At 47.3% G+C, this 24,028-nt stretch overlaps 1 protein-coding gene across 1 annotated transcript in view; it reads right to left on the bottom strand.

Annotated features, from left to right (window-relative positions):
* clasp2 (cytoplasmic linker associated protein 2) overlaps positions 1-24,028 on the bottom strand; it is a 28,562-nt gene that overhangs the window by 3,166 nt on the left and 1,368 nt on the right. Inside the window, exons 2-34 of the mRNA XM_088319550.1 lie at positions 21,623-21,701; positions 20,833-20,936; positions 20,506-20,597; positions 19,234-19,309; positions 18,536-18,633; positions 16,806-16,876; positions 12,215-12,346; positions 11,550-11,623; positions 11,382-11,474; positions 11,162-11,307; positions 10,957-11,092; positions 10,749-10,819; positions 10,620-10,679; positions 10,415-10,492; positions 10,165-10,332; positions 9,852-9,892; positions 9,507-9,671; positions 8,527-8,550; positions 7,475-7,576; positions 7,346-7,372; positions 6,121-6,294; positions 5,619-5,663; positions 4,684-4,791; positions 4,407-4,469; positions 3,654-3,760; positions 3,557-3,580; positions 3,102-3,257; positions 2,935-3,026; positions 2,775-2,838; positions 2,105-2,164; positions 1,968-1,970; positions 872-1,035; positions 713-791 (exon numbers count right to left, since the gene is read on the bottom strand). Coding sequence (XP_088175676.1) covers positions 713-791; positions 872-1,035; positions 1,968-1,970; positions 2,105-2,164; positions 2,775-2,838; positions 2,935-3,026; positions 3,102-3,257; positions 3,557-3,580; positions 3,654-3,760; positions 4,407-4,469; positions 4,684-4,791; positions 5,619-5,663; positions 6,121-6,294; positions 7,346-7,372; positions 7,475-7,576; positions 8,527-8,550; positions 9,507-9,671; positions 9,852-9,892; positions 10,165-10,332; positions 10,415-10,492; positions 10,620-10,679; positions 10,749-10,819; positions 10,957-11,092; positions 11,162-11,307; positions 11,382-11,474; positions 11,550-11,623; positions 12,215-12,346; positions 16,806-16,876; positions 18,536-18,633; positions 19,234-19,309; positions 20,506-20,597; positions 20,833-20,936; positions 21,623-21,701 — 2,976 coding nt within the window. The remainder of the gene's footprint in view (positions 1-712; positions 792-871; positions 1,036-1,967; positions 1,971-2,104; positions 2,165-2,774; positions 2,839-2,934; positions 3,027-3,101; positions 3,258-3,556; positions 3,581-3,653; positions 3,761-4,406; positions 4,470-4,683; positions 4,792-5,618; positions 5,664-6,120; positions 6,295-7,345; positions 7,373-7,474; positions 7,577-8,526; positions 8,551-9,506; positions 9,672-9,851; positions 9,893-10,164; positions 10,333-10,414; positions 10,493-10,619; positions 10,680-10,748; positions 10,820-10,956; positions 11,093-11,161; positions 11,308-11,381; positions 11,475-11,549; positions 11,624-12,214; positions 12,347-16,805; positions 16,877-18,535; positions 18,634-19,233; positions 19,310-20,505; positions 20,598-20,832; positions 20,937-21,622; positions 21,702-24,028) is intronic.

Genomic DNA, 24,028 nt, shown 5'->3' with positions numbered 1-24,028 from the left:
CTGCGGCGACACACGACGACACTCGCGTTCAGGGTGGGAGGCGCCACCGAGCAAGTTCAACATGAAAAATGTTCAAAGACATGGACGCGTCTGAAAAGCAAAGAATCGGATTGAAGGGGGGGATCAATTTCAGATTTCCAAACTTTTTGCCAGCATGGCTTCTGCAGACTTTTTTGTGGGTCGACTTATCACGGACGTGCCAACGAGCTTTTGGTTTGGAGTTGGGCCTGAATGACAGTTGCTCCCCCCCGGAGCACACTGACCTGGCAGGAGCGTCTCCAGGCGGCGGCCTGCTCGTCTAGCGAGCAGGCGTGGCGCCGCGCCCTGGGGGGGAACAATTTTACCCCGCCCCCGCCGCGCCCGCAACACGAGCTCCGCACAGGCTTCAGAGAGAGAGAGGAGAAGCACGGCGTCAGGTCAGCAGAGTGGGAGGGGGGGAGGGGCACACGTCGTATGTGCGGCGACGTCAAAGCAGCGAGACTCAACGTTAACACAGCGGCACTTTGACTTATTTCAACTTTAGTCATTGAAACGAAGCTTTCATCGTTCAACACTCCAAAATATTTCCAAGAAGAAAAATGGCACTCAACCGTGAGACAAGTTGCCACAGCGAGGCAAGCGGAATGAAGTGTCATCTGGGAAGAACGTGCTGAGGAGAGAACCGTTACCACGGCAACCTTCCCTCCTTTGCGGCCACGTCGTAGAGGTTTACCTTGAGGTTGGGGGTCTGCGTTTGGTCCACGGTGAACCTCATGAGGATGGTGAACTGCAAGTCGTTGGGGAAGGACTCTCTGCAAGCGACAAGACGAGCGACGCCTTCAAACAAGGGCGCCGGCGTGCGTTTTTCGAGGCGTGCCATGTTTCCACTGACCGCGTCACATCGAGCGCTCTCTGGACTTTGGCTTGCACCGAGCCCAGCAGGTCGGCGCCCATCTTCTTCAGCAGCTGCGTAAGCAGCACAAAGAGCCAGTCCTGAAGGTCCTCCTTGTGGACCACAATGAAGTCCACCAAGGTCTCCAGGAACATGCTGAACACCTGCCAACACGCACGCATCATGAAAAAAAACATCTCAGCGAATCAAATTGCCAATTCAAGCTCCTTGCGAACCAAAACAGCAGCACCTACCAAGTGTCGTCGTGTTTTGCTTTTCATGATTGCAAATTATTTTAAGGCTGCAAAAAATGGAGCCGACATCTGAAATTCGCATTTTTGGATTCAAAATTGACACGTTACAGGTCAAATTGACAAAGTTGAATACAAACAAACTGGACAAAGATCTGATTTAACTTTTACTGCTGGTCTTTGTCATTTTATTTTTTTATTGACTCGAAAACGCATTGCATGTCGGTTCACTCACGATTTTTGTAACCGTCACACACGCGAGGCTCACCTCGTTATCGGGTGCAGGCAAGTTCAGCAAACGCTAGCAAGCATAAACGCGAACATGTTCACGCCTTTGTGTTTTTAAAAAGGCAAAGCAAAACTTTTTGGACGTATTTAACACGTCAGGTTCCCTCTCGTCTCGTCGCCTCACAAACGATTGGCGGCGTTTGCGAAAGCTCAAACGGCGCTAGCCGACACGTGAGCGGCTCATGTGGCCAACGGTTGCGCAAGCCCAAACGCTGCGCGACGTCGCGTTCGTTGGGTCGCGGCGCTTAGCCTGAGCTCAACGCGCGGCAGAAGGCGCCCACGTCATTCGATTAGCTTCACGTCGTTAGCAAACAAACGCCGGAGCACCAAATGACGCCTTTTGGACGCCAACGCCGTCACTGCGTGAGCGTTCATCGTGAAGATGCAATTTCAGAGGACTTTCACGTAACAATCCATCGGCGACGCTTCCAGCGAGCAACAAACCAAAGGACGCGTTCATGTTAGGGAACGTTTCATCCGAACAACAGACAGACTTACCCTCTGTGGCGTTCGAGGGAGGAGCAGCAGGAGCAGCATGAAGGAGAAACACAAGAGACGCGCTGGTTAGAATCCAAAAGAGACAACTTTGTGGAGTCAAAACGTCTGCAAATGGGACGCAAAAAAGAACTACAAAAAATGTAAATAAATAAAAAAGGGGGGGGTGAGGTGGGGGTGGGGGGGATTGATGCGGTACCTTGAAGGAAGCTGAGCTTATACCGGATTCTGCCGTGCCGTACACCCTGCTGGAGTCTCGCTGAAATTCATTGAAATCATCAAAAGATAAAAAAAAAACTGAACAAAAATAAAATAAAATCCAAATTAAAAAAAAATAAAAAAAAGGAGCCGTCTGGCAGGAAGAGGGACCCATGCGGGTTAAATGGAGCGCAGTGAAGCTGGTTAAAAAAAAAAAGAAAAAAAATGGCAGCCTGGCTAGAATTCGAAGTAAGAAAAAGTCGGCCCGTCAAAGTGGAAGGGACGACACGCCCACTCGACGTTGGAAAATGTCGCATGCGTGTTTGTGAGTTCACGTGCACGTCATGCATCCGTGTTGATCAAACGTGTCGTGCCGCACGTCAAAGTGAAGCAAGTCGGAAATTGCTTCATTTTTTCTTCGCTTTTCGAAGGGCGACATTGACAACAGGTGAAACCTTTCTGTGACTCTTCCGGTCTTCTCTGTAACAAGATGCTGATGAGGTCTTGTGAATTTGACCGTTGAATTACAAGAAGGAAATGCGGCTGCTGCTGGTGTGTGTGCGTCCTCATTTTTTGGGGAGGCAGAATCCGGTACAGTGAGGAGTGGCGGGAAATAAAATGATAAGGTGCGCGTGCGTGTGAGAGACGTGCACACCTCATGCAAATCATACCTTGCTATGCGGGTCGGCGAACATGCGGGTGAAGATTTCACACAGCCGCTTCAATTCCACGCGACTGCAAATTACAAATGATGATTCAAATGAACGAATAAATCACCAAATGTCAAATTGGTTCTGAGAGAGTGCCACTTGTTTTTTTTTTGAGACACACCTGAGAGTGCGCTGGTTCTTTAGGAGGGCCTGGAGGCCCAGGAGACCTTCCTTCCTTTCGGACCAGTTGGCACTCGCGCATCGGTTCAGCACCTCAACAGTCCGCAAATATCGTAAAGATCAACATCGTCGTCGTCGTTATCATCGTGCCAGTGATGTCACACACACCTCGGCCACGTCTTCCGTCTGCCGCATGTAGGTGGGGATGGCGCCGCCGTTTCTGGAGCTGTAGGATCGCTCCGAGCAGGCGCTGGACGCGTCGCTGTTGGCGTCGTCGTCCGAGTACATGCTGTAGTTCTCGTACCGCCGCCGCGCCGGCTTCTTCTGTGGAACACGAAAAAAAGGGGGGGAAATTACGCCAGCATCTTGGCAAGTCAAACAGTCGCTGAAGCAACATAAAATCGCCGCGCGCTGAATTGTTGAAGCATCAAAGAAGAATTTTGCCGCGTTGTCAAAAGTGACTGATCATCAAATTTTGTCCCCAAAATCATTTCTGATGAACGTTTGCAGGCACTTTTAGAGGAAAGACACCAGCGGCCGTCTTTCATGTGGTAAACGCACGCGCACGTACAAATACAAGCGAGACGAGACGAAAGGTACAGGGAAGGGGAAAAGAGGCTGACCTTAGATCGCATGTCTCCCAACAGCTGACGGCATTAAACGAGAGGAAGAAGCCAGGTTATTTTGCACACACACACACACAAACTGCAGCTTTCGTACCAGAGCGTCGGCGAGCGCCTCTTCCACGTCCGATCCGGTGTTGAGGACCCTCATGGCGCTGACCGAGGACGACAGGCGGCTGGATTGACCGATACCAAAACTCGAACCTATTTCCAAGCGCAGGGGATGGAAATGAAGCAAAAAGGAGATGAGGAGCGACGGGCAAAGTGAGCCGACATGCTTTGGCTGGAAATTCAAAACACGACGAGGACGACTCATCCAGCGCCAAAATGAAAATTCTTGTCATGACGGGTTAGATGACATTTTGGGACAAAATATGGCCAAAAGAAAATTGGAAGAAGGCGTCAAGGTGACATGATGGCGCGCACACGTGCGTTCATAATAGCGTGCGTGATTTGCATTCGTCTTCAAAAAAGTCACCATTGATTGTGTGAACGGAAAATTATTTTTACTTTTCAACCCGTTGTAAGAGGTAAAGATACTTTGTGAGCTTCTTCACATCTTCTCAACAAACTCAAGCTTTGACTGCAAAAACTGCAAACATTTTGAGCTTTCCAAATGCACGGCGATCCTGAACACAAGTGACACGGCGCTTAACATGATGGGGAGGAAACATGCGATTCCACTGGAAAGCGCTGACATCCTAAATGCAAAAACAAAAGAAAAGGCAAGAAGAAGAAAAGAGACAAGTCGTGCAAGGAAAAAAAAAAAAAAAAAAAAAGCAAAATCAAGAGCGACTGGTTGGTTGGTTGTTTGCGGTACGAAGAACAAGTAGAAGTACTCAGCCTTGACCTGCAGCCCCGAAAGCGTCGGGCGTGTGGAGCGCTCCCGTGGAGCGAGAGTAGCTCCGTGTGGCTGCAACCCACATTCACACGCACACACATGCACAACACCATTTCCGTTAGCCGCCCGCGCTGCTCCATGCTAATAGCTTCAGCGGAATCGCAAAGCCCCCCAAAACCGTGCAAGTGACTTGGCTCTTTTTTTTTCTTTTCCGGGGGCTGTCAAATTTCCACATCTTCGAGGCGGGGTTGTGGGTGGGGGCTGGGGTCGGCTAACCGCTACTCACCGAGGGGCGTGAAGGAGCGAACGGGGCTGGTGTCCCGGCTGCTTTCCCTGCTGGCCTCTCGGCTGCAGCCCTGACTCATACTGGGCCGCGGGATGCGGCTGCCCCGAGCTGAGCCGAGGGTGTTCGAGAGAGTGACAAAAAAAGGAGGAGAAGATTGTGAAAGACAAAGAGAGAGAGGACAAATGTGAGGAAAAAGGAGGAGGAGAATGGGACATACAAAGAGGAAGGAATGTGAGCACGGGTCAACTTCCAACTGAGATGACAGCCGTGGATTTGGTGGTGGTCGGCATTTTTTTTTTTTTTAAGCTAGTTAGGATAACATTCTATGCCCTCAAGTGGTATAGAAATAAAAAAAAAAAATGGAGCCATGTGGAATGCCACGTGCAACAAGAGGATAATAATGGAAAATGTCCTTTTGATTGTCCACACATTGATTGGCGTTCGTTTGCCTGAAAGGACGTCGTCCAGACGACCCGTGGAAATAGCGTGACGGATCGACTTGAGGGGGCGTCGCTTTGGTTGGCATCTTAGTCGAGGATGCGCACACACTGGTGTGTGGACGCCATCGTGATTGCAATCCAAAATGATCATCTGTCTGATCAGATTTTTCAAAATAAAACGATTTGTTATTGATTTGTGGAAAAGCGCTCCGTGCTCACATTGATCACCGTTTTCATCCTGCAAAATAGTTTTTGGGCCATTCGCAAAACAAGGACAAAAGAAGTGAGATGAATCGGAAGCGGTGGAGGGAAGGAAGCGCTGGACCGCACCTCAGCGGATATTCAGCCAATCAGGGTTAATCGCCGGATAAAGACCAATTGAAGGCTCATTTGGTTTCCGGCGAGACGCAAAGATCATGCGTCGGCATCGCCATCGAATCGACGGAGATTAGATCCGAAAATTGGTGGGAGCGCCGCGCGGCGACACCATCTTACCTCCTCTGCTGGCGCCGTTGTAGACGGAGGTCATGCTGGACGGAGCTGGACAAGAAGACAAGGTGAAAACATTTGTGACCTTTTGGACATATTTGACGTCCAATTAGAGGACAACAAATGTGCAATCAGGTCGATTTAGGGTTGGACCGCCACCGCTTTTGAGGCAAGATGGCGGAAAACGCAACCAAATTGTCATTTATTAATCATTGAAATTGAGAAGCAGACGATTTTAGGAAAGCAATTGAATATTTTTTTTTTATGACTCGGGCCAAGCCGACAATTTGCATAAAATTCAGGTGGTCGTCATATGTGGAATTCGGAGGTTCGAAATGAATTAGGTCCATTTTTGGATGAAGAAAGCTAAGTGAATGCCAACCAGATGAAGTGCGCTCCTTTCCAAAGAATGTCTAATCAATAAAATTTAACACAACTCCGATTAAGATGTCTCGGTCTGATTTTTTACCATTCTGACTTCTCCACGCAAATCTTTTGTGGCACTGACCGACAGACAAGCGCGTTGGAGACGAGTCTCTGGAGCATCCTTGGCTGCGAGGGATGCGGCTCCGTCTGCGTCCGTCCCCGGTGGTCCCCGGCGGCACCCGGTGGGCCGACGAGCTCATGGTGCTGAGCGCCGTGGTGGTCAACACGCGGCCGGGGGAGCCGCTGCGGCTTCCCGCTTTGGGAGAAAAGAGGCCACGTCGGGTGAATGACAGCCAAACCAATAATATTGATCGTTATGCGCCCATCACGCCAACTTTGCATCGGGCTGGAAAACAGACGAATGAGAGCGGTCGCCAAAAAGACGCTCATTTACTCAACAGCAGACGGGAAAGGCGAGGCCTCGTTTGGTTTACATTTTCAGATTCATACTGACGGACTCGTGTTCAACTGGAGTCAAGTCATGTCATGTCAACATTTGTTTTTTTTTTCAAGGCGGCATCAATTTGAGGTCAATATTTTTCAAAGTGGATGCGGCCCCGGTTCGAGTGACGCGTCTGTTAACTTGAGATTAAACTAAAACAAATGACGGGACTGCAAAAGCTGGGAAAATGTCGCGATGAAATGGATGAAGGTGATAAGAATAAAAATGACGAGGCCACAAAATGGCAAAGCCGGTTGGAGCGGCCCAAATTAAAAATACACTTTTGTCCAAGCACGATTGTTGAGTTTGTCCATTCGGTGGGGAAAGTCGCTTGGAGAGTTCGGAACCATTTTGTGTTTTCCGCACCGAAGCCCCGTGATGAAACATCGCATGCAAAGAAACACGACCACAAGTACAGAGTGGAACCTCTCAAGCGGAATGCTCCAAAATACATCTCGATGGCCGAGAAAAACGCAACTTCAGAAATATTAACTTTGCGTCATGTGAAGGGGCAGCCTTAGGAAGACGCCCGCCTTGCAACTTAACTTTGTCCTCACAATGGTCAACCTTTTACACAACAATTAATGTAAAAAAAAAAAAGTTGCAACATTTGGTGTGATCGTTGACTTTTGTTTTCCTGAAGCACAAGCGCACATTTGTGCATTGATATTAACGGCAATTATTTTCCTACAGGACCTCAGAGGTTCCACTGCATTTGTTTAAAAAACAAAACAAACAACAAAGCACTCTACAACCAAACACCCGCATGAGAGCTTTGCGTGTTGGCCACCATTCCCACTGTGGAACACGACAACACACATGGCCACATTTTGACATGTGACGCAGACGCAAACGCACACAATACCTGGTGTGCAATCTGATTCATCGGAACCTGAAGGCACAAAAACATGGCCGCTGCCGTGAAGGTAACAGATATAGAAAGCCCCCACACGCATACACACACTACAGAGTTGCCTTGGAGGACGTAACGTACGTTGCGACTGGGAGACCATTTTGGCGCGGCTGCGTCCCCTCGAGTCCACCTGGCTGGACACGCTGCCGGCGGCCGTCAAGGGCTGCTTGGTGCGCACGCGGCCTGGAAGGAGGGAACATGCTTGAAACATGCTGAGATGACGCTTAGCTTTAGCATGTAGCTTCTTAAAAAGACGTTAAAGCGCAGATCGTTCACATTGCTTAAAGTCGCAGCCACGTACACAAGAACCTTTCACAGCATCCGCAAGGCGGAGTGAAGTTTTGGAGGAGCATCAGAGTTGTGATGTTGCCAACACAGATTTCTGCATAAAAGGCACACTGGACTTTTTTTCCCCCTGGGTTTTGCCTGACAGGTAAATCTGGATTTCCCCTTTGGTTTCTCCACAGGCAGTTTTTTTTTTCAGCGTGGGTTTCGTGCAATAAGTATTGGCGGATTTCTTTCTTGAGGGTTCAGACTAAACAGGGCAACAATTTCAGTGCTCCTCAAGCAGACGTCAGACGAGTTGCCAAATGCCAATGGCATCTAATGATCAGTGTAAAAGGCACAATTAGCCCTAACTGGATCTTCTGGTTTAGCTGCGGCTCCGTATAAAAGAAGTTGAATAGAAAGGGCATTGTCTGAGGCAGAAAACATCTCAGCAAGGAGAAGATTTGCAGTGGGAATGCAATGCAGGCTGTGCAACCAATCTTTTGTGAATGACATTTGTGGAGTGTTCAGGTTAAAAAATAAGCCATCAGCCCTGATTACACAACGTTCAAAAGGTGTCCGTGTGTGAAGCCATTCGTCCAAATCAACGCGCCGGCAAACAACGTCTACCCTCTCTTACCGTCGTCTGACCTGAATCCTGAAGACAGACACAGCGATTGAAAATCGGAACCCACCGAATGTGAGATGGATTAACTTGCGAAGCAGTTAAATTCAAGGGCGACAAGATTGAAGCGTTGGATCAAGTCAATTCATTAATCAGACAGCAGAGGGCGCTAAGTGGTCACAAAAAGGAGTTTGAGTGGGTGAGGAGAAGACGACGAGGAAGGACCAAGAGATGATCTTACCATCCGTTTTATCAGAGGCATCATCTTTACCGGAGCGAGGGAGGACGACGATGGAAAAGAAACAATCAAAGAAAAGTGAAGGCAAGGGTCAAAATGAAAAGAATTCAATCCAAAAAAAAAGAGAAGAGAAAGGAGAGGTGTGTGTTAGTAACTTGAGCAGAGATAGTGAACTCGACGTTCAAACATGCACGGCAATCGCCCTCTCGTCATTCTGGTTCGCCGCTTCAAAAATATCTCGCAATGCAAAGTTGTGAGCCGGCGGGCGGTGGAGGGGCAAGAAAAGAAAACCTGACATATACGAGTGCTTTGCTTGTTAAAACAATATCAAGCACCCATGATCCAAACGGCTCATCAAATTAGTTGGACTCATCGTCCAGCGGAAGTCATGGGCAAGATGATGGGATTTTTTCTGAATATTTGAATCGTTAAAATCCAAATCAAAACTTTGGTGAACTGAAAATTAAAACAAAGAAATTCAAACTTGCTTTTAACTAAATACAGTGCTTTAAATATTTTTAGAAAAATGTTTTCTCCATTAAATACAATGTCGGTTAAAAACAAAATCAATTGTAAACATGTCCGAAAATCTGGTAAAAAAAAAAAAGGGTTAATCTTTAAGAAACAAAAAATAGCGCTGAAAAAAAAAATGGGATGAATTTTGTTTTTAAAAACGAAAACTTCTAAATTCAAATAAAAAGTTCCCTGAAAATCGTGGTCGACTTCATTTGACACCTGAAAGTGGAGATGTTCAAATATTTAAAAACTTTTAGCTGTCAATATGAATAGAAGGCGAGCGGCGATGCCAGTTGACACTTGTTGGCTTTTCAAATGTGAATTTTGTCATTTGGGAGGAGAGATGCAAACACAGCCGCTGACGCGACATGCAAAGCGAAAGTGTCAGGAAATGGGAGGTAAAAAAAAAACAAAACACACAAGAAGTGTGGTCCCCCAGCTGCTCTCCGATTGGCCGCCGCCCTTACCCAGTGAGGCGTAGGAGCCGGGCGGCAGGCGGCTGGGCCCCTTCGGCGTGGGCGCCGCGTGCCGATGCTTGGCCACGGCGGCGGCGTTCACGTCCACGTCGCTGCGGGAGCGCTGCAGGGAGGCCGCCGACAACGCCGCCCCGCCGCCCTTTGAACCCGTCGGGACTGACGGGTGCCGGGAGGGGGGGGTGATGACAAACAAATAACGTGCAGGGATCACAGGACAAAAATGAACAGATGGGATGTAACAAGCATGACGATGAAAGGGATGACGTGTTCTGCGCACGTGCGTGCGTGTGTGCGTGAGTGTGTGTCCCGTGTGCGCTTGCGTACGCGTCGACTCACCTCTGCCCGGAGCTGCCGACCATTTTGAAGACAGCGGCCGACTGCGCAAGCAAGAGAATATCAACTTTGAGCAAGTTTCAGCTCTTGATTGGACTTTTTTTCTCATTGACTTAATTTGTAATCATTTTTTGAAAGAATATTTTGGTATGTATTTTTTTATCGATTAACCACATTTCTCTCTTTTTTCCAATGTCGTTTGATTTTTGTGCTGATATGTTGTTTCATCCAATTTTTTTCTTCTGATCTTATATTCTTTCTCATGTTGAAATTTCCGTTGTAATATTTTTCCAAGTATTATCTTCTTTCCTCTTACTTGAGGCTCTCCTGCGAGGACGACGACGAGCGGTCGCTCTGAGGCAGCGAGGCCACGCTGCCCGAGCTCTTGAGGCACGACTGCAGGGTGCGCTGGTACGACGACTCCAGAGAGTTGTAGAGCGCGTCCGCCTCTCCCGGGAAATGGTTCCTCAGACCCCAATAAGCCCTGACGAAAGAAAGCGAGATGAGAGTGGAAAGGCTTCGGGTTTCCTCAAAAGAAAACATTTTTGGAGCACTTGCGGGCTTACTTGCGGGCTTCTACTCGCGCCTCCGAGTCGGCGTCTCGAATTCCCTTCTTGATGCTTTCCACTAAAACAGCGGTGTGTCTGCGCGTGTGTAAATCAAAGAAGACACGTATATTGGATGCACATTTTACAGACCAATCCCCGAATATGATCAGAATATGAAAAGAACAACAAGCCCAAAAAGCTTCAAGAGGACGTGGACGCGCACCTCTCTAACGAATGCGTCTGCCATTCTTGCAGCAGGAGGTCCAAAAAGTCATAACAGCGCCTGCCCAACGAATGTTGAAATTCTTTTACGATGAGCAAGTTTTCAAAGTGCAAATTGACGTGGCGTCACCTTCTAACGGCCACAGACTTGGACGTGCAGTTGCCGGTGATCAACGGGATCAGTCGAGGGACGTGCGTGTGCTGCAGAAAGAAAGAACAAAACCCGGCCGAACTCATGAAGACAATTTGAGAAATGTCCATTCAATGAGTCGCTCCAACATTTCCACATTTTTCAAATCTTTCCTCCTTTTTTTTTTTTTTTAGTCCGTCGGGCGTACCTTTATGATGATGCGAATGGCCGACACGCCAGAGGTGGCCATGACTTTGGCACAGTTGGGGATGAGGTTGAAGAGGACGGGGACGATGGCTTCGGCGCCGTGGTCGAATTTGTTGCCCAGCACGGACGAAAGATGCCTAGGCGCGAACATGTCACATGAGCACGTTCCGACGGCAAAGACGAGGCTCAACACGCAGGCAACTTACGCCACGGTGATGCAGGCCTCGCGGACCACTTGAGATCGCAGATCCTTAGCGGAGAGCTTGAAGGCGCCGTCCAGGAGGCGCAGGTGCTGGTAGAAGCAGTCGTAGGAGGTGGCGCCGGCCACCAGCAGGGAGCGGATCTTCTTCATCTGATCGCGAAAAGAAAATCTTCACAAACTGGCACGGCGGCCGCAGGACCGACACGCAGCCGGGCGTCACGTACGGCGTTGGCGCGCTGCTCCCAGTCATGCTTGTCGTCCGAGCAGATCTCCCGAATCTTGTTGAGGTTGTCCTCCAGATCTCTGCTGGAGTAGATCTAAAAGAAGAAGTTTTTGTTTTGTTTGGAAGAGTGACCTGAGCAAGGAGTGACAACGGGCTCTTGGCAACCTACCTGGACAGTCGGGACATCAGTGAAGGCTTTGACAAAGTCGTCCTCGTCCACGGCACCGGCGCTTTCCTTGGACGCTGCAAGGTGACGCCGTGTTAGCATGCTAGCGTTTTGCTTAGAAAGAAAAACTAATCCTGACCAATCCGCGGCATGGCAACTCTTCTCCTTTGAATTCGCACACGGCCGTGAAACGGTCATCAAAATGGCCGTTTGTGAATCGAGTTGTGATCTGCATGCTGTTAGCGATTGTCATTAAGAACGCAAAGTTAGAAAAGGCTTCTTGCTAATCAGCTTCAGGTGTCCATCTTGTTAGCTTAGCAACTGTTAGCATCACTCCCACCAACCCTCATGAGAATTGGTCCAAAACCACCAGAAAAGAGATGCAAAGTCATGATCAATCTTTGTTCGCATTTTATCAAGTCATTATATTAGCACGCCACTATTGTTGGAGGCTATATTTAGCATTTTGATCCCAAAATAACGGGGCACTTTGTGGAGAATCAAAAATCAGGTCCAAAGCGGAGAAACGGATACGAGAACAGCACTTGAGTGCAATCAATAAAGGAAGCGGAACGGAAGAAAGCTGCTCAAGTGTTTCCAGGCAACGTGATGGACGCTCGCGATAGAAGCATGCTATTTCCAATATTTCCAAGGAGCGCCACGCTGACCTAGCTTGCCGGTGGCGCTGGGTCGTCGGGACGTCACCGACTCGGACGTCTTCTTGGGGACTTTGGGGACTTTGAAGCCCGAGGAGGACGAGCGGTTGCCATCCACGCTGTCGTCATCATCAAAACTTCGATCTGCGGAGAGATGACGAATTGGTGCACGGCGGATGTTGAGCGGACATTTCTCGTCTTTCGCACAATAAAAGTGAGTGACGCTTGGTCGCTGTTTGGAATTTGCCAAAGAAAGATTTTGTTGGCAACGTTCACACAAAACAGCCACAAAACATGACGTCTGATACTCGTCAACATTAAATCAAAACATTGTCAAATTCAAATGAAGACATTCGCCCACCCATTATCCGAGCCGCTTATCCACAGGAGCGAACCCATTTAAAATAAATCAATAAATTAAAGTAGTGCCAGTTTGTGCGACATGTGCGACTTGGCCACCGGGGGGCAGTATAATGCAGTCACAAAGATACAAATGACAAAGACGATCACAAATACTGTTCGTGACGTGACGACGGTCGTAAACGGCAGTAAAGTTTTTTCACAAAGGATCGAGAAAGCGTGCAAGTGAGAGTGATATGACACGTTGACATCGTTTGGGCCCCTTTCAAAATAAACGGAATAACATTTGAACAAACATTTTTACCGGCATAGTTCCGTGTAACATGAGGCGATCGCACATTGAGTTGAGTTCACAGTCCTAACGGCCAACTAACATAGGTTGCTGAACAACGGCCGCATTGCACGACGTTACTCAATCAATCCTAAAGACGGATGGGTCCATTTTGACAGCGACACAATTGCAGCCGTAACGGCGACAACGGCAGAAATGATGCCGGCCGGGAGTCGGGCGTGTGGCACGCTGCAAGACGGAGAGGAAGAACGACACTTTGAAAACGAAACGAGAGCCAAACAATCATGCAAACAACGCCCAAGTCCGCCTCCACACTCACAGTCGCAGATGCGCTGACAGATCAGTCGCCTCATTCCGGAGGGAGGCGTTTGTGCGTGCGGTGGGGCGCCGCCTCTTCTGCTGGAGGCGCGACTCACAAAAACCACAGGGCAAATGATGACATGGCCCCCCAACCAGAAAAGCCCTCCGCCCCTGCGAGCGCCGGCATTTTCTATGGCTCCTCTCGGCGAGCTCTCGCTTTGCGCTTGGACCGCCAATCGGATGAGAGGTGACATCATCCTGTTGCAGCCAGTGTGGAGGCGGCGCTCACAAACACTCGCAGGGAATTTGAACCCGCTTTCCCACTGAGTCTCTGGCTAAGCTAAACTCATTAGCATTGACAGCACATGAGAAGCAAAGTCTAGACGGCAAATGTTTAAGAACAAATGACAAAGCGTGACGGAGCAGAAAGACGATCGCCATCGGCCACAATATTGGGGATCCGAAACACGATTTTAGTTGTTGCTGGATATGATTTCTAATGTGCAAAAGATACACATTTACTGTTTTTTTTGCTGACTTTCACGTGCAAAACATTCTCAATTTCTAATGTGTGGCGACAAGTATGTAATTTGACATTTTCACAAGTCGAAGGTGCTTTTACGAGATCACGACCACTGCAGTTAAAATTTGAAGTAAATCTAGCTTTGTCTTGTATGAATTAATGGAAATTCTTCGAAATGAAAGAAAAGAAAAAAAATTGGTTGTTGTCGGGGTTTTTTCTTATCATGAATAGATATGTTTAGATATTTACACACGCACACTTTTTATTCGTTTTCATCTCGCTTGCGTATGGACGTTGATTGGTGGCAGAAGAAACGTAGATGTCGGTCGTCACAGCCTGTGAGGGACGCTGTGCAGTGCAGTGTCTGTCATGTTTGTGGAACCAAGGGCAAAGAAAAAGGGAACGAGGGGGTGGGCAAGGATGAGCACAGACCAGCCAACAATGCACACACACCGTTGCCGTGGCAACGTGCAGGCCAGCTAACCATTAGAGCAAAACATACTTTGCTTTGTTTCGTTGTTGTACACATCTCCTGCGTTATTAGCGAAACATTACGAGCGAGACGTCCGACCGAAAGCAGCGTTGCCATAGTAACATGTCAGAAGATGGCGGCGCAACAGAAACGACAGACAGCCAAACTTCACATAAAACAAAAAAAATTAAATGAAGCAGGTAGCTTTACCTAAAGTCCGCTTAGCTTAATGCTAACACACAATACAAAACGCCATAGACAGGCTAGCCGATAGGATTCGGCCATTTAAGCAACAACAAGACAACGGTGCAGCAACAAACGTAGAAAGACAATATCACTGGTTGATATTCTTTATCCACTGCAAAAAGAAAATAAAAGACGAATATTCCTGAGTCCGTTGTGAAACTTTGTTGCCGTTGTCCGTGTTAAACTGCACCCAGGTGGCCAAGGTATGCAATAATGTTCATTCAGATTTCATTACTGTACATTTTTAACGTACAATATGACGGCGTGCTTTTGCCTTTATTACCAAACGTATTGTAAAAAAGACACAAAATGGATGCGTCACAACCACCAGCAAGAGCAGAGAAGGCGTCGCCTCGCTCACAAACGGCCATGAAAATATGACTGAAAACACAGGCCTGGATTCGGACAGACAGATTAATTTGAGATCTCAAGTGAGGGCGACGGGGAATACAGCATAACATTCAGAGCAAAGATTTCCCCCGGCAACCCCGGCGAGCCTGGGAAACGGGGTCACGCGCTCCTTCCGCAGCGCTGCCGAGGCATTGGAGCAGAATGAAATTGTCCGCAAGTGTGCGTGTGTCATTGCAAACCAAGAAAGCCGCGCCTCGACAAATGTTTGCGGCCCGTACGCCGCTTTTATTGCGCCAGAATTTCAGACCAAACGAAGCCAAAGACGCAAGAACGCGACAATCGAGCCACCCAAAATGAGAGTGGGCTCGGTCCATTTTGGTTTGTTTTTTTCCCCCCGGAGAGCTCCAAGACATAAAAGTTGCCGCTAAGATCCACCAAACGGCACAACAAACGTTTTGTTTTCGTGGACAGTAAACAAAAAGCCCACTTTTGTCTTTCAAACGGAAGCCAGCAAAGCAACAGAACAGAACTAATCTTTTTTCCTCTGCTCAAGGACGGACACCAACTCCAAGGTGGAAAATTTCCATGGCGACTTCAGCCACAAAGAAGTGAATCAAGCCTGTGATTCCGACAATAATAATGATGATGATGACATCAAGATGGCACAGCTGCAGCGCTTTTTCATGCATTTCACGTAAACGCGCAAGCCGACCATTTTTTGCAAGATGGGATTCCAGATTTACGGCCGCCATGTTTGCCAAAAGCCGCGACGGGCGGGAGAGGCAGCGACCTGACGGCTGACAAAGTGATGACGTCTCGCTCAACTTGTTTGCCTTATTCCTTGCTGCCAGTTTTCCCCGCAACAGCCGCCTCAAAGCCGCGCAGTGGCCGATTATGGCTTCCTCCAGTTCAAATGGCGGCCTTCCTGACACCTTTTTTTTTCCTGCTCATATGACACATGCCGACTAATTTTCATGTTGTCACATTCAATTTGCAGACTTATCTTTCACTCAATTTTAAGCAACGAGCTACTTTTTGACAACGCAGCAATTCCGTCAGTGCAGACAACGGAAATAAACATTTCATGCACATGAAGATCATGTGACACACACTCCCACCAATGACAATTCACTCGTGCGTGCAGAAGCTATACGCTAATGATGCTAACACACGTGCTCGTTAATACCCGAGCCAAATGTGAAGCTGCCCGAGGTCAAAGTGAACACGCGCTGTCTGCCTGCCTGCCTGCCTGCCTGCTTGCTTGCGTCTCCTCCCCGCCGACCGAGCTCGGTTGCCACAGATGGAGACATCTTCAAAAACAAGCTGATGGTTGCGATATACGCCGACACGACACGACACAAAACGCCACGCCAGTGTGGCGGCTAAGACAAGCACCAACGGAACACGAGCAACAACGAATCATTTTTGCCATTGTGTTGGTAGGACTAGCCAACAAAAACTTTTGGGAGTTTGGGAACTTTAGCTGTAAAATAAATACATTGTACAAAAAATAATAAAATCGTTGATGTTTGACTTGGTAGAGAATAAATAAAAACAGCAAAAGCCTCATAAATGTCTTTCGGCCCAAAAAGCAACAACAAAAAAAGTGACTTAAGTTACTTAACAAAAGAAAAACACAAAATATTTTCACAAATTTAAGATAATCAACAAAAAAAAACTCAGAAGATTAGAGTTTTATTTACACAAAAATTATAAATGTTTTTTTTTTTTGCATTTTGGTTTCAAACAAACTCAAAAATGATAAATAAAAGCAAACATTTTGATCCCATACAGCACACCAACATTGAGTCTATTTATACTGGACAAAGAAAAGGTCACGCACTGCCCACCACACTGCGCGCGCACGCACGCACACACACACACACACACACACTAAGCCATTAATCCCGTTAGGTCCGATTACTTGGCAACCGAGTGACACAATCACAAGAGCACACGGTCAAGCCGCACACGCACACGCCAAGAGCACAATCTTCATGACATGACTCAACAAGATGGTGGGCGTCGTCCAGCAACGTAAATAAGACGAGACACTGACCGTGGTTGGGGCTGAGAGCCATGTTGCCCGAATTCAGAGCGTCATCAAAGCGAGCGAAAATGGTCTGCAACCTGCAGGCAGAAGAAAAGAACAGAAATGTTTAACACTCATCACGACGGCTCCCGTTCCTGTCTGCGCTTGGCGCCGCACGTGAGCGTCTCTCCGGGTGGGTGTGTCCGTGTCGACACAACAACAACACAAGATGGACGTTGCCTCGCCGGCTTGCACATGTATGACAAAAATAGCAACGCAACACGCCCCGGCGGCCACGCGCGCTCCGCTCACCGCTTGGATTATGAAGCGTGAAATTAATTCCCCCTCCTTGCTTTTGCATATTCAATTGCCAAAGAGAAGATCGGCTGCGAGTTTCCGCGTCGCATGGCCCCCGTCGGGCGCCGAGCCGGTGACTCGCTCCGTTCTTCAGCTCTTTGTATCCAACATGGTGCAGTGGCTCTCCGAAAGGAGGGGAGGGAAGGGGAGGGCACAGCGTGCACGCAACAAAGCACCACCTACTGTGCTACATACGCACTGGATGTGTCAATCACACGCTGGGGGAGAGGGCAACACAGTCATGGCAAGCTTCGACTGTGTGTGTGTGATAAGCAGCAGCAGCAGATCTGGTTAGCCTTTACATAACGAGCCTCCACACACACACACGCGTGTGCATTGTGGTCGAGGGGGGGAGGGGCTGGAGTGAAAAAAGACGAGCCATGTCGATGTCGCCTCACCCCATTTGCCTTGTGCACGGTTTCCTCATCACAAAATCCAAACGATGACAAGCGTGGGTTGTCAGACGCCATTCAAGTTTTTATTTTGGGCTGATTTCCTTTTTTTTGGAGATGTCCAACGAATATGATGCAATACATTCGCGCTTCCATTTAAGGGGGAGGTCATGAGACTTTTTCAAGATTCATAGCATTGCGAGCAAAAAATATAAAAAAAGAAAAGTGCCAGCTTTAAGTGGCAGCACACGTGACCACCAGCAGCACAATTGAAAAAAAAATAAGTAAAACAAAATGAAGCACCAAAATGTTTACAAAAAAAAGACAATTACATGTTGTGTATTTCACTTGTTGTCTTAGGAAAGGCTGCTTGCCGAACGCGAACACGCCATGCGAAAACGGCATCAACGGGCAAACAAAACCTTTTTGTGCAAACAAAGCTCACATGCGACCGATTACGATGTCTTTTGTGACACGCATGTCCTTCACCCTTGCTCAGCATAATTTGCCTTGGAAATGTTTTGCTCAGTTGGCACACGGCAGCCCGAGACTTTCTTTTCCTTTTCTTTACATTTCTAAATATTACTCGTCATTTTTCCCCAACAAGTAAATTTTTCCAATTTAACTGTTAAATTTGTTGAAAATTGGTTGGATTTCTTATGTAAAACATTTGTTCTTGTTGAATATTTTATATTTATGTACATTTGACAGTTTTTGTCCTTAGTTTTGTCACACGCATGAAACATTGTTTGCGTTTTGCTGACTATTGACTTTTTTTTTAAAGCAGAATCATTTTGGTGACAAAAATGGCGATTTCTTCTCTTCTCATCTCTCCGTGTGAACAGGTCACATGACTTTGGCGGCCGCTCCACATTCATCCAACCCGGCCAACGACAGTCAGCATTGTGTTCGGCATAAAAAGCGTTTCTGTCAAGGGCACAGTGGTGCATGGCGTGGCCTGGGACTGACCGGGCGCTTAGTGTGTGTGCGAGAGAGAAAACAACTGACCGCGTGGCAGGCAGTCCCCTCTTTGCCAAGTCGGCTCGTACCCTCTCGCCGACGTGCCGGTAAATATCCACGATTGTTGTGATGGAGGCCTCTCGTACCTGCATGGCACCGCAAGTCAAAGTGGCATAAGCGTTTAAGCACACACATACACATCCTTATGTAGAATAATATAGAAAGTATATCATAATAATAATAAATATACTAATTGAGAATGTTGAAACTAAACCTTTCATCTAATTGGAGCCACATAAAAAAGGTCACGTTTTGCAAGCGAGCGCACTAGGCGAGAAGCCAAATGTTGTCGGCTGAACACTCGCAATGCAATTACAGGCATTAAGGGCATTACCTTAATTCAGCTTTCATTGTGTCGATTTCAATCCCTTATTTATTTATTTATTTTTTTAACATCAGGTTTTTCCAGTAACTACTTGTGAAGAAAAAAAAAGATGCGAATATAACAATCCCAGCAGGCAAACATTGTATTGCACCGCTGTAATTGAGTGGCTTGATGTGGTTTAAAACCTTGCGACTGATGAGAGTGGGGGCGTGCAGGACACTGATTGGTCGGGACAGAGCGCGAGTGGATATCGTGGATAATCGCCGGGTAGACGACAGCCGCACATCTCAGCTTTGCGAGCTCCCCGCCCCAAAGCGCGCGGCGTCTCCTGGCTAACGTCGCAAATAATGGTGGCTCTTACCTGAGGGTTCTGGTCCGCCGTCAGAGTGCAAAGATAAGGAACAATCTTGCTCAGACTCAACGTGTGGGTGCCATACCTGCCAGATGCACAAGAGTGATGTTAGAAATAAACCAAAAATAAAAATGAAAACGCCATACCACAGCTAACATTTGTCTTTTCAAAATAATTTGACTTTTGAGTACTTTGTGACGTGTATTTTTTCACAACACATATTTTTCGTCTGAATATCCGTGCATTTTTGTCTAACATTTTTCCTTTTTTCAAATACAGCCATAATAGGTATGTAAAGTATTTGTATCATGTGTAGATTTTCAACTTTATACCCATTTATTTGTCACAACACACTTTTGAAACATTTCAAATCCAAAAGCATGTCCTATAAGCAAACCAAGTGATTTGCAGCCCCGGTACAAGTTCGACTGCTCGCACGACGGTGCAATCCATTAGCACGAAGGCGCTAGCGTTAGCGGCTCAACTCTCCTCGGCCGCCATGTTGCATGTGTGAGGTGACCCGGTTAGTGCCAAACATCTGCAAAGCGTTTCTTTACGCTAAAAGCTCCCATTTAGCGCCAAGAAGACTTCTCACTAACAAAGAAAAGTCTGTCTGATCCGTCCATGACTCGTTTTTGTCTTTCTGCCAAGCCAGCGCATGATGACTGGAGAGGCGCAACTCAGCGGATCATGTGGCAGTGCTTAATGTAACAATGTGAGTAAAAGAGAGAGAGAGCGACAGACAAAAAAAATTGGCGTTAAACGGCGGCAATGCGCCACCTCAGCAAATGTTGACGTTTCTCAGTTGCAACGAGTGCGAGCATCTGCGGTCAAAGTATCGCCAAACAGAGGAGGGTGCCGATGTTATGTTTGGCAATTTAGCCCAGAAGATCATGCGAGGGCTGCCGCGCGTGTTAATCGACAGCAGACTTTTGATGGTGCAATGAACAAAAAGAAGCGCGCGGAACCGTCAGAAGTTGTGTCATTTGTAAATGAGGCAGAGAAAAGAATAAAGCTCAGCCGTCTGATTTAAAAACCAGAGTAGGCCGTATGTGGCCCGCAGGCCATACTTTGCACACCCCTGCTGTAGCACTGCCGGCGATCAAGTTAAGTTGAGAGAAACTAAGAGGATTAATCCCAGAGAGCGACGCTACATGAGGTCACAAAACATGACAGACTTTCCTGAAGTAACTTCCAACCGAAGTGGCGACAAGTGCGTCTCGATGTTCTTACCAAGAGGTCGTCAAAAAAAAAAAATAATTAAAAAAAAATCCTACTTACGAGCTGAGCGTGGCACTGAGGCAGAGGCAGAGTCCTTCTCGGCTGCGGAAGTTCTTGTGTTTAAAGCCGGGAAGCAGCCTTTCCCAAACGTACTGCAGAAAATTAAAAACAATTCATGACGATGAGGAGGTGGTGACCATCGACAGTGAGTGAGTGTGATGACAACGCGTGAAAGCTGCCGTGGCGCCACCAGCGCAGCCAAAGGAGGCCTCAATCGCACTCTGTGACGACGACGCGACAGAGCAGCCAGGCTTTTTTTGTTTTGTTTTTGAGAGTGTCTGCAAAGGGTTTGGCTGGATGTTTGCGCTCAATGAACGAGAGCGTTACCATGGGCGACGCCGTCTGGTCCATGCAGTGAAGGAGGAGCGCTTGGCTGTTCTCGCGGACTTGGTCCTTGCCGTCCCCCAGCCGGTCCACCAGCGCTGGCAGGACTACACAAACACAAACAATGAAGAGTGCCCCCAAGTGGACATCGTAATAATGACATTGATGAGTCAGTAGGCGTCGCAAAAGGAGACGTCATCGCAGCTTTTCCTGTCCATGTGCTGCACAACAGTGTTGTCATGGCAACGAGGACAACTAATGAAGGGTTTAAAGGCAGGAGATGCTTGTCGTGTTGCAGCGTACACTTCACTTGTTTAACGGCCCTTTTTTCAGCTGACGTCAGTGAAAGAGGACAGCAAATGCTTGTTGTTTTCCAGATCAATACGATGCACTTAGTTGCACCGGATGATGTCAGCCGCCTTATGGCAGCGTGCCAAGCCGCTGTTTGCGAGTGGTTGCGTGGAGACGAACGGCGGCGGTGGGAGACGAGCTTTCGCCAAAACAGAAATAAAAGTGACGTGGCTGACGCGTGGGTGTGCGCGAGTGTTGTGATGAGCGCTGACAAAGACAGCTGGGAAGGCACCGACACACATGCGGTGGGCAGGAAAAATTGACACACCCCTGTTGAAATGCCACATTTTGTGTGAGATTAAAAAAAGAGAGAGAGAGAGAGAGAACGAGAGCTAGAGCAAGATCAATCATTTCCGAACATGTCCTTCTTGTTGGTTTGATTGTGCTCTCAAAGCTTTCCGTCAACAAAAAGAATTTGGTTTGGCTCTACTGGCTCGCTCACCGGTGCCCAGGTAACCTCGAAAGCGCTCGCCAAGGCGGTCCACAAAAGATGCACAGATGTCGATGCCCAACAGCGCCACCTGTAGTAAAAAAAAAAAAAATGAGAAAAAAAAAATGAAAAAGCTTGCTTGGCAACATTCAAACCATCCATTCTGATTTCCAAATAAATTCTGGAATAATGTTTTCATTCTTTTTTTTTATTCACTCCTACAATTCATCAAAGAAATGACTTTAAATTCTCTCTTTTTTTGTATGCATTTTATGAATTTTGTGTATTGTATTTATCCTCGGTAAGGCTCAGTATTTTACCAACACACATACTGTACAATGGCTACTATATATTTTATCATTTTTATCTATGAATATTTGTTTTGAATGCACAGCTTGGAAAATAGCTAAACATTAGTTCCCAAACAGCACACTTTAATCTTTAAAGGTTTAAAAAAAATAAATAAATAAAAAAAAACCACATGTGCAGGCAAGGACATGGGGGGGGGGGGCTAAGGTTTTGTGGGGACTTGGTGGGGGAGGGGACGGGGGAGGATGACTGGCTGCCTTCCCATCAGGCATGGCGGCGTCAACTTTTTCCATCAGTGCACTTTTTCTGATGGGGATCCCATCCGCGCACACGGAATGGAATGCTTGTCTTGGCATCGTACGAGGCAGATCGACTTTAAAGACTCCAAAGCGCGGCGGGTCGGCTACGGCCGAGTATCGTCGTGGCCTATTTTCGTCAAAGGCCCAGTAGAAGCAGGTAAGTGGGGTGACCTCCACCAAGGCCCAACAGAGAAAAATCTGGCCATGTTGACGGACGACGCATACGGTTCATTTGTCATGCAAAAAAATAAACATTTTAAAAACTTGAATGACAGAATATTCAGCTGGGAATCAAAGGCCTCCTTTGTAAGAAGGCGCACACATCGCCTTAGTTTGCTAATTGGTGCACAGAATTTAAGTCGGGGGGGCTTACGGGGGTCCGCACACAAAGTCCAGAGAGACCACTTTGTGTTTTAATCGTCCAAATGTTTGCCAGCTTGCGTAATCCGATTCAGTCGTGACGTCAAACAAAAACAGCTGCCAGCGAAACCAGAATCATCTCACCAGCATCATTAGCTAGATTAGCACGATGCCCCGATTAGCATCTGTGTCAAGTAGACCACATTTGTCACATCCGACTTTTGCTTTTCCCACAGAAAAATAGTGCACATATTTTAGTGGACTGACAAGCTGATTTAATCTCAAGTGCCGTCACGTCGCGTCATTTTGACAGCCCAAAGTGACAGTAGTCGCCTCATCTTCCAATAAACGTCCGAACCGTTCTGGGCACGCGTCATCGTTTTCATCCGGGTCGCCAATGATTAGACGGCGATGTCTTCTCACCCAAAGCTGCACCACACGCTTTTTCCACGGGAACGCAACGCGCTTTGTTGCACAGAAAGACAAGTTCTCGTTTTGAATCGTGAGTAGTTTTCATTTCCTCAAACCTTTTTTGTCTTTTTATATTTCCTGACGCGCGGCCAATAGACTCCAAGCAGAGTCGGCGGCTCAAAACGTGATTTCCATTTGTCAACTTGATCATGATCCAATTTCTGCCATTGGAAATGACGTGTAAAGCAAATTTGATTTGACAGTCGACTTGAGAAAAAAATAACAAAAAAACATTTTCCTATCAGGCACACTATTAGGAATCATTTGTCGGGCACCATCAAAAAAATCTTTGGACGGACGTTTGGACATTTTGGTGTGTGTGAGTTGGGGGGCAAAATTACTACGTAACATTTCGTTGGTCAGGCTGAACACGGGAAATAATGTAAAAGTCATAAAAGCTTTCCTAATGTTTTAGAAACTTTCATGACCATTAAGAATGTTGTTAATGGGACTTAAAACAAGAATTATTTCCATTTTGGTTGTTACACACGATGAGATAAGCTTTCTATAAAAAAAAAAATTTTTTTTTAAATCAGTGCAGACGTCAATGGATTGAAAACAACATTGGCTATGTTTTGACTAGCGCTCAAGAAGGGAATGTTGATCTGGGCAAAATGACTCTATTTTCCAGTGTTTTTTTCATTTATTTTTTAAACGTGGCGTGGCTGCAGCGTAAGCATAAATAAGGACACGGAGCGCGCCGGCAGGACGGCTGGGATGGTGTCCCCCCCCATGACCCCTCCCCCCATCTGATACAGTATGGGGGAGCATGTTTGCATCATGACAATGGCGCCGTCACACTTAGCCCAAAAACATGAAAGTCATGTTTAATTAATGCCTCCAATGAAAGACAAGAGCGCCTAAGAACATTGTTTGTCCAAAACAGGAAGCATGCCTCTGTATTTTTGTTTTTTTTCAGCACTGAGTGACGAGACGAGCGTGATGATAATGATCCACCGAGGGATGAAAGCCGTTGCCA

Source organism: Idiotropiscis lumnitzeri, chromosome 16 (genome assembly GCF_059441095.1).
Source record: "Idiotropiscis lumnitzeri isolate Australia: NSW breed Sydney's pygmy pipehorse chromosome 16, RoL_Ilum_1.0, whole genome shotgun sequence".
Lineage (NCBI taxonomy): Eukaryota > Metazoa > Chordata > Actinopteri > Syngnathiformes > Syngnathidae > Idiotropiscis > Idiotropiscis lumnitzeri.
This window is presented reverse-complemented; position numbering and strand designations above follow the sequence as displayed.